At 47.3% G+C, this 9,898-nt stretch overlaps 1 protein-coding gene across 2 annotated transcripts in view; it reads left to right on the forward strand.

The window, feature by feature from the left end:
- SORL1 (sortilin related receptor 1) overlaps positions 1-5,131 on the forward strand; it is a 48,924-nt gene extending 43,793 nt beyond the window's left edge. For both annotated transcript variants that reach the window (XM_027655490.1, XM_027655491.1), the window contains exon 48: positions 484-5,131. In XM_027655490.1, coding sequence (XP_027511291.1) covers positions 484-551 — 68 coding nt within the window. In that variant the 3' untranslated portion in view covers positions 552-5,131. The remainder of the gene's footprint in view (positions 1-483) is intronic.
- Positions 5,132-9,898: the final 4,767 nt, after the last annotated feature.

Raw genomic sequence — 9,898 nt, forward strand, 5'->3', positions numbered from 1 at the left:
TATGAATCCCTTGGTGTCCTGGAATGGATTTGGGAACAGCCCTGAGGAACATGACATCCCTTGGTGTCCTGGGATGGATTTGGGGACAGCCCTGAGGGACATGAATCCCTTGGTGTCATGGAAAGGAATTTGGAGACATGAAATCCCTTGATGTCACAGAAAGGACTTTGGGGACATCTTTCATGAAATCAGTGCAAAAATTACTTTATCATGCTTTGGGCCACCTTAGGCATTAAAATCTCTATGGTCTGATTTTGTCCTAAGAGTACAAAGCTGTCCTAGAATAAATCATAGAACCATTGAGGTTGCAAAACACCCTCCAATGTTTTCCCAGCCCTAAAATGCTTTCACTTAAACCGCTCCCTCCAGCGCAAATCAGTTAAAACCTGAATATAACATAGAAAAAACAGGCAAGAGCACGAGGAAAAACACAATATATGGCTTTTAAGAACACCCTAACAGCTCTCTGGGTTTGTTTTTCAGGGGATGAGGACGATGAAGCCCCAATGATAACTGGATTTTCAGATGACGTCCCCATGGTCATCGCGTGAGGGCGCAACTCTGACTGTAAAAAAAACCAAATGGTGTAAATATTTTATTTGATAAAAATAGTTGATTGTTTATTTTAAAAATGCACTTTGAGTTGCAATACGTTATTTTTATATGGGCCAAAAAAAATAATAATAATAATAATAATTTTAAGAATACACTTTGTAGTAATCAACTGTGAATTGCAGACTAGGTTGGTTGAGTAACAAATTGCTTTGATTTAACATTAATTTAGTCTTACAAGGCTATGCTTGCTGGGCATGCTTTTAAGTCTGTGAGATATTTTCCGTTGACTAAATTGGCTACTCGTTTTATTTTTCTAAGACAAGAATAAATTTATTTAAAAAAAAAAAATTCAGGAGATTATATATGTAGAGAGAGATAAGTAATATAGTCCCTGAAGGTTTTGCTTTTACTTTAGAAAAAAAAAAATCCTTTGGACTTTGTTTTATATGGAAGTATTTTTGTTGTGTTAATTTATTGGGAAATCTGCTCGTGAACAGATTTCCAAAGTCGTCAGACATTGTACACATTATTGTGTAGAACATGTGCCACTTTATCTTGCAAGGCAGTAGTATCTTGGCATCCCCATCATTGTTCTTGCCATGATAATACAAATCCTTATTTTTACATATTTTTGTCTCCCTTATCAAAAGGCCCAATTTTTGAGCAAACTCAGAGCTCAAGTCCAGACACGGCAGCACAAACTTTCTGGAGGAGTTTATCTCCCTGCTGCCCTACCTGGAAGCCAAAAGGGTCGTGCAGACCCTTGTGTGTGGGTGTGACAGGCCGTGAACCCATTAGCAGGAGGGGTTTTGGGGTCTGATTATCCCTGGGCAGCAGCACAGAAAGGTTTGGGTTTGCAGGGACCTTAAAGCCCATCTCATTCCACCCCCTGCCATGGGCAGGGACACCTTCCACTGGCCCAGGTTGCTCCAACCTGGCCTTGGACACTTGCAGGGATGGGGCAGCTTTTGCAGTGCTGTTCCAACACCCAGATTTTGCAGTTCTGCCCCTCACTCCCAGGTTTGCAGCAACAACACCTCACACCCTCCCCTGCTGCCCAAACCCCCTCGGGGGGCTCCTGCAGCCACCGAGCTGCTGCTCATCACACGGGGCTTAATTAACCTGCAGTTTACATCCATAACAACACCAACAAAATTTGCCACTAGCACCTTAAAACACCCTCCCCAGGTAATGAGGACACCTTTCCTCCTGGAGCTTTCCCTCAGATGCTGACACTGTGGTGGGACGGAAGGGGGAGCCTCCGGTGTGCACGACTGGGAAAGGCTTCGCTCCAGGTTTTCCACAGCCACACGGAGCAGTGATTACTGAACATTTAAATTCGTTTGGTTTACAGCAGGGATTCAATCCTCCCTCCTTAGCATTTCCTAAAAGCAGCTGTAGTTGCACCCTCAACTCTAAGGAAAAAAAAAAAACAAAACATATATATCTACAAATATATTATTTTCCCATCACTAGTCATCTCACGTTTCCAGTAGACATAATCCTGGCTACGAGAGCCAAGCAATGTCTACATACCACTGTTGAGCTTTTTTGTTGTGGTTTATTTTTTTTTTTTTGATAGCAAAATGTGAATCTCACCACTACTTGCCAACCCAAGGGCCACGACAGGGGCGGATGCTCAGGGCTCTCACCTGTCCGTGCCCTGTATATGCAAAACCCCTCACCAGTAAATACAGCACACACTGTCTTGTCACACTGTTTCCTTCCCTTTAAAACCAGAGTATTTTTTGCTGTGTAAATTAGGTTGTAATTGCAGTCTTCCTACGGATGAAATGAGAATGGCCAACTATGTTTTGATACACGACCGATCCGTTTAATTTCACAATAGAAAAATGTGTAAAAAGTTGAAGTCTGGATGGTTTGATACTCTATAGAAATACTGACTCTATTTTCAATTACTGGTGTTAACATTCCTGGAGACAGATTCCTCCCCCCCCGCCGCCCCCCAGAGCTGGGACCAAACTAGAATCAGATTTTTATAAGTAGCAGCAAGCTTGCAGAGTTGCAATATTTTTACCTTGTTAGTGGGTCAGGTGATGTTCAGGAGCTGAAATTTTGAATAAATCAACCCAGCACACATAGCTCTATTTGCCTGGAGTTACAGCTACACAGAGAGACCAGAATCTGACCCAGAGGCTAAACTAGTCTGAAAAAACATAAATCAAAAATTTGATACAGGAAAGGAAGCCTAAAAGCAGAGATAAAGAGTATTGAACTCCTTCCTTATAAAAGCAAATCTTTTTGCACAGGTAACTGGAAATTACAGTACAATATCCCAGGAGCTGGTACCTCTCTGGTGAGAATTAGTAGGGGTTAAATACAGATACTTTACTCCCCCAGGGGTAAATCCTGCTCCAGTAAGGTGAGCAGAATTTAGCCCATCTCTGCCTCGAAGCAAGATTCCAAGGGGGATCCTTGTAACCACTTTAAATCCTGCAGAAATCCCTTGGCTGGAGATTTCCAAGCAGCAGCTGGGGGACAATTCACTCCTGGCCACTCTTAAAGGCTTCTTTGTTCCAGTGGCTGGTACAGAGCGAAGCATTTTGGGGTCCTACTGGACCCAAAAACCAACACTCTTGGTTACCTGTGCCTCCCTAACCCAAGGTGGGCAGAGCAGAGCCCTCTGAGCCTGGTCTGCAGAGTCAAGCCTGGGTTTGGGGGCTCTGCAAAGCCCAGCTTTCCTCGTGTGGACGGTGCTGTAACACTCCCCAGCCCTCCCAGACTTTCCCTTCACTGCAAAAAATCACCACTGTGCTCTCAGCAAAGCAACTTCACAGGGCTAGTGTATTTTATATATATATAGATAGATAGAGAAGTCTAAGCTCCAGGTGGGGATTGAGCAGATTAGATGCAGTCCTGGGTAAATTGTATATTTTTATGAACTTTTGAAGCACGGAAATCTTGTTCACGGAGACATATAGGGGGTGGGAGGGTTCTGCTGTAAATAGGGTCCATGGATGTGGATGTATATTTTGTTCTGGTTTTCCTTTCAGTAGCCTTATGCAATGTGACATGATTCTAGTGCCCTAATTTTTGGGAGGTGATTTGGGTTTGTTTTGTAGGAACCCAATGAAACGTTTGGATCTGTATGGGAAAAATATAAAAGTACCCTGGTCAGGAGGAACTTATTCCAGTTAATTTGTGTTTGCATCCATTTCAGATTTCCCACAGGTGCCCATGGGCACTCTCAAGTCCATTTGAACAAAGGTTGAACCCTAAAATCTGGTGGGGTTTTGGACCATGGATTGCTTTGGGTTTCTGAAGGTTTTTTGTGTGTTTTCTGGGGGTGTGTTTTTGTTTTTTTTTACAACAAAGGAAAAGGAGGCGCCATTTTCCGGCCCAGAGATCTGACCACCCTATTGAAGGTCAAAAAAAATGGATCTTTTTCAGCCTGAATAAATCACATCTGTTGGCTGGAACCTCTGTAAAAGCTCCCTGCACCCACCTCCTCGGAGCCCGGCGCCTGCCCCGGGCGCGCACGGGAGCCAGCTGGAACAGGAGCTTCCAGCTCCTCTGGGGTTTGGCTGACAGCCTGGACCCCAGGTAAACACTCAGAGGAATTTTGGAGAGGGGTGAAACGTGTCATGTTGTCCCCAGGGGAAAAGCCTGCCTGCAGATATTTCAGCTGCAGGAGAGCCGGCGTGCTGCGAGTTCACGCCCCGTCTAACCCTGCCATAACTTGTTCCATGTGCTCCCACCTTGACACAGCATTAGCAGGAGGCAGCTGCAGATCCAGGACTGGGAAAAGACTATTTTGCTTGGGCAGAGATCAAGTTACATATGGATATATAGGAGCCCAGACCCAGCCAGGAAGGGGAGGAGAGAGCAGAGAGGCAGAGCTGGCTCCCGACACCCACATAATCATCTTTTGGCCTCGTGGCCAAAGGACCTTTGTGTTTGATGGTCACCTTGGTGGTCGCCACAGTAGTTCACTCATCCTGTTTCCAGAGTCACCAAGAGCAGCCCCAGCATCACATAAACCACCAGGGAAATGCCACCTAAGCCAGCAACTCTCCCAGGGCAGATCCCAGTCCGGGCATCTCCATGCTTGGAATCTCTTTGCAGGGACAGAGTATGCTCTGTATATGAGCCTGTGAGTCTGTGTATGACAAACTTCACTTACTTGCTGGTGGAAATGTAAAATGTGCTCAGGAAAGACCAAAATAACCCTTTCTGAAGCAACTTTCAAGTCTCCTTCAAATGGACTTGAGAAGGGAAATGGTGCAATGACTTAGTTACTCTTGGACCCTGAGAGCATCTTCATTCCTGGAACTAGCTGTAACATTATAATTAATCCTTCAAAACGTGCAGCAGTCTACAAGCAGCCAGTCTCTAATGAGATTTTTAGAGGTAGTGTCAACTTTTGATCTGATTCCTTAAGTGAAGTTTAATATTATATCATCAGAATCGCTCCTCTGTGTCTTGTTTGGTTTTTTTATATTTTCCATTCACTGATTTCTGCTATGTATTATTGCACAATTTTGAAGGAATTTTTGTCTGTCAATTTTTTTCCCCCCACTTAATGATAATAATAAAAATGGATTGGGTAAACAAAGCAATTTCTGGTTTCTGAGATTATTACCTAACCTCTGTGTGTCTAGTGCAATACAAAAGAGGCTTTTCTCTGGATGTATTTTTGGTTTACAGCAGAAGGATGCATGGTTTAACTTAACAGGATCGTAAGTCATGGAGTAGAATGGGTTGGAAGGGTCATTAAAGATCATCTTGTCCCAACCCCTGCCATGAGCAGGGACACCTTCCACCTCCAAGCCCTGTCCAACCTGGCCCTGGACACTTCCAGGGATGGAGCAGCCACAGCTTCTCTGGGCAACCTGTGCCAGGGCCTCGCCTCTCACACAGCAAAGAATTTCTTCCTAACATTTAATCTAAACCTGCTCTCTGTCAGTTTGAAGCCATTCCCCCTTGTCCTGTCACTACAGTTGCTGGTGAAACTGCAGAGATAGGACAAGGATGATCAGAATCAGGAAAACTGAGCTGTGGGAAGGTGCCCCTGACATTCATAACACAGTCACGTCCCTGCCTGGTGCTCAGTCCCCTCCTCCAAGGTCAGGAAGCAACACCCTCAGACACCAGAAAACATTCCCAGCCTGTCCAAGCTTCCCCTCCACCACCCTCCAGCGTTAAGCCTGGCTTGCTGCTCACATCACACGTATTTTCCCTGCTTAAAACCCACTTCCACACCGATGCCATCCCTGCTAACAGTGTCTGCACCGCTGGTGCTTGAAGCAGGTACAGCTGACACCTGAGCAAGCAGGATGGCTCCTGGCAGGGAGAGGTAATGAGCAGGCAGCAGTCTCTTCACACGTACCTCATTTCTCAGCCCAGATAATTGGAAAGGCAACACGTGATCTTGGTGGACATAATTGAGGCGTGCAGGCATCTTTAAGTGTTGCACTTCATTAACGTTTAGCTCAAGGCAACATTAGCAAACAGCCATTCCTTCCTCCCCGTTGCCCCTCTGTCAGGAATGAAGCTGATTTTCCCTACTGTTGCTGGAATAGATTGATCCCCCCGGGAGGCACAAGAAGTTACACCTCGTTCCCAGGCACTTACTTTCTGTTAGAGGAGTCAACGTGACTCTGAAGCTTCGGTGCTGTCACTGAGAAAACTTCTATTCCACCAGGATTTTCTTCCTCTCCTTAAAAACCTGCAGATCTTTACAGGCAGGAAAGATTTCCCCCCTAATCCTTTATTTACAGCCTTCAACATGGCAAGTTGTAACATTTTTTCCCACTGTGATGCACATGAGAACCCACCAGGGAGGAAGATTCCAGTTGCTGGAGGAGCTCTGGTTGGAGCACATGGCACAAACCCATGCAGGAGGCTGGGATCCAGGCTCCCTCCACTCTGCTGCTCCTGAAAATACACTTTTCCCTCACAAATAACATCAGGGGCTGCTTCCAGCGGATACAGGGAGGGGAAATGCAGGAGCAAGGAAGCCAGGTGGAAATACAGCAAGGCCAAGACTGGAAAAGCCCTTCCCAGCATGGGTTAAGCATTCCACAAAAGACACAGGCTCTGATCTTGAGGGAGAGCAGCTGAAGTTCTGGCTCGCTGCTCCTCCTTTGAATAAGCAATCCCAGTGTCCTGTGCCAGACTCCTGAACCATTGTGTTTAGCCTTTCTCAGCAGGAAAGATGAAATAACTGAGGATATTTCGCTGCAGAACTCAAGCTGGATTTTGGGATGGAGGAGCCAAGAGCTCCCAGATAGCCCAGCCCCTGCTCTAAGGAAGGGAGAGAGGGTTTTTGGAAGGAAAGGCTCATGCTAACCATCAACATCTTGGCTCCTGCCACAGACCTCTCAACCTGCCAAATGTGGGATGCAGGAAAAATGGCATCTTCCAGGATGTGTGGTTTATTTCTTCCCTGTAAATTATAGGCATCCAGGAGCCCACATCCTCCAACTCTCATAGTTGGGCTGGCAACCTGCCCAGCAGATTTGCTCTGCCCAGGCCCCACAGAGCAAACCAGGGAGCAGCCCTGACCTCTGATTTGTCAGAACACCTGAGTGAGGTTGTGCTGAAAAAAATCCCACAGCTCTGGAGGATGATGGAGGGTCACAAAAAAGGGCCTTTTTTATGATAGTGACACGGGAAGGAAAGCCAGGAAGACAGTCAGGGAATGGGAATGGGGGTGTGAGCTAAGCAGGAGTTAATTAAATACATCCTGAAGCTGGTTACAACCTGTCACTGGCTGTACTGGAGGGGAAAATTTTAGAGATGGAGGATCTGAGGCAGAGGTGGACAAGTGACATTCACATCACCAAGCCTCACATCTCCTGGGTGGCTCAGCCAAAAAAAAAAAAGCTTGTTTTCTCCGGATCTTTCTGTAGCCAGTGGAGGGAAGCAGATACCCTCTAAGGAGGAATTCAGAACCTGAATGGGAATTTAGGACCTGAATGAGCCATTCTTAAAGATTTTTCTACACTTTTTCATTCCCCTTCCACTGCAAAAATGTCTGCCTGCATATTCTCTGTTTCCCCAAGCCTGATATCCCAAAGGGCAATGGCAAGAAGACGGAGAAGAGGTTGGAGGTTCCTCCTGGTCTGGGCTCTATGTAGCATTAGGCAGGATTCATCTCTGCCCAGGCTGAGAGGGTCACTCCAGGCTTTGTCTGCAGCCAAGGATGAGGCACAGCAGTTCAGAGAGTGCTTCCCCTTGTCTTAAAATAGGTCAGACTCTCTTTGCTATAAAGAGAACTCGAGGCAACCACCTCACAGCCAGGCTTGTGACTGTAAGACACCAGAGCCTACGTGAAACGAATCCCAAGGGCCGTGATGTGGGTGAGAACATCCCCCCTGCAGCCAGCCAGCCCCCTCCTGCTCCTGGAGCACACACTCTGCCTTCAGAGCCACACAGCCCGTGCTGCAGGCTGCACAGGAGACCCCGCCAAGCATCTCTGCTTTGTTAGCACCCCTTTCCCAAGCTGCTTCCCAAGGCTCTGCTCATGCTGCCAGCACGGCAGGTCCTCTCCCAGCGCTCTCCAAACTCCCCCTCTGAGGGCTGCTGGTCTGGCATTGGGTTTCTAAAACGACACAGCTTTCCTTTCCCCCCTGCCGTGGCTTCTTGAGATCCCTGAGAAAGCCAGGAACAGAAGCCCAGAGGCCAATTCCCAGTTGTGCATTCAGTCACAAGACCAGCTTCGTTTTCAACCCAGTTCCCCTTTGCAGCAGCTCTAAGTTAAACTCCCAGCCAGCGTGTCTCTGTACCCAGGAAATCACCATGGCAGACTGAGGGATGGGAAAGACAATAGCGTGTTTGGCTCATCCATTTGGATCAACCCCATCCTCAAATGTACTTTTCCTCCTAAACTCATTTAACCTCCCAACCAAGAGCCACACAAGGATGGCGAGCTGTTTGTTCCGAGACCAGATCTCCTGGGAGAGCAGGCACAAAGAATAGAAGGCAGCCTGGAGAGAGAGAGAGAGAGAGAGAGATGGAAGAGGGGGAAAACCGAGAAAGGGATTCGAATGCATCGCCCTTGGAGACCATGCCAGTGACCTGCTAAAGCCCAGCCATCATAAATAAATAGGCTGCGTTTATTGTCTGGCCAAGCGCGGTAATGCTTGAGCCGGGTCCAGCGGGTGGGGCCAGGGCCGGCATCGCTCCCCCGCGCTGAGGCAAAACAGATGTCGGGCACCCCAGCGCCGGGTTTGTCGCGTGATTTTGTGCCGCATGCGACTGATGGGGGGGGTGGGGGTGGGTTTGTTAACGGCCAAAACCCCGAAACGGAGCCAAAAAAGCTTCCGCCGCGGTGGCGAATGCCGAGCGAGCGGTGACAATGCCGGTGAGCGCAGCCCCGAAACCTGCGGCGATCAAAGCACAGACACACGGGCCAGACCCCCGGACACACTCGTGGGAGGGCTGAGCGGGGATGTGTGGAGCTGGGAACCAGCTCCATCCGCACCGGGACCCAGAATTCACTCTTTAACCTGTTTTTTCCGCTGATTCGGTCCAAAGCACCAGTTCCCAGCTGACCCCACTGCCACCCATGTGCAGTAGATGGCAGCAGAAGCTTTAGTCACTGGCCACCAAACTCGCCAGGATCCCTCCTCCTCCTCCTCCCCCCGCCTTCTTTTTTTTTTTTTCTTTTTTTTTTTTTTTTTTTTACTTTTTACTTTTGGTGGCCTCAAAAATTATTAGTTCCAGATGAGCTCCTGCCATTGTAATAGTCCATTTAACCCGATCCACTCTGAGCAGAGTCAGTGCAAGTTCAAATGCAGCGTTTTCGTGTGTAAACTACACATCAGAGACGTATTTTCTGCACGGGCTCTGGGCATTCCTTGAGCAGAGGAAAAGGGGAAATGCAGAAGGTTAAACCTCACACACACACCGTGGGCAACAATGGCACTTTGTCAAGCCAGCGCTGCCAGAGCAGGGCTGAACTTATGAATTGAACCAGGAACCTCAGGACTGCTTCTCCCTTTGAAGATTAGCACTAATAAGCCAAACCAGTGGGTATTTTGTTTTATAAGGAAGGAGCATTTCAAGTCACGTACGCTGCTATTGTTGGACACAAAACATGCACTGTCTCTGCCTGCGGTGACTCCAGCGACTGCTCCACGCTTGTCTTTTGCTGGGATTACCTTTATTTTTGTACTAGATTAAATTTACCTCCCACCATCTTCCAGGCCTATTAAAACTGATGGCGTTTCCCAGGGCTACTTACACACACATAGTTTCAAAAACCCCTATTTGTACCATTTTACCATTCAAATTTTGTGCCTTGCGTGGATTTCGCTTTCAGAAATAACAACCAAAACTACTGGAATAAAAAGCACGTCCTATATAGATGAGTTAC

The sequence above is a fragment of the Corapipo altera genome, unplaced genomic scaffold, assembly GCF_003945725.1.
Source record: "Corapipo altera isolate COAL_440 unplaced genomic scaffold, ASM394572v1 71, whole genome shotgun sequence".
Lineage (NCBI taxonomy): Eukaryota > Metazoa > Chordata > Aves > Passeriformes > Pipridae > Corapipo > Corapipo altera.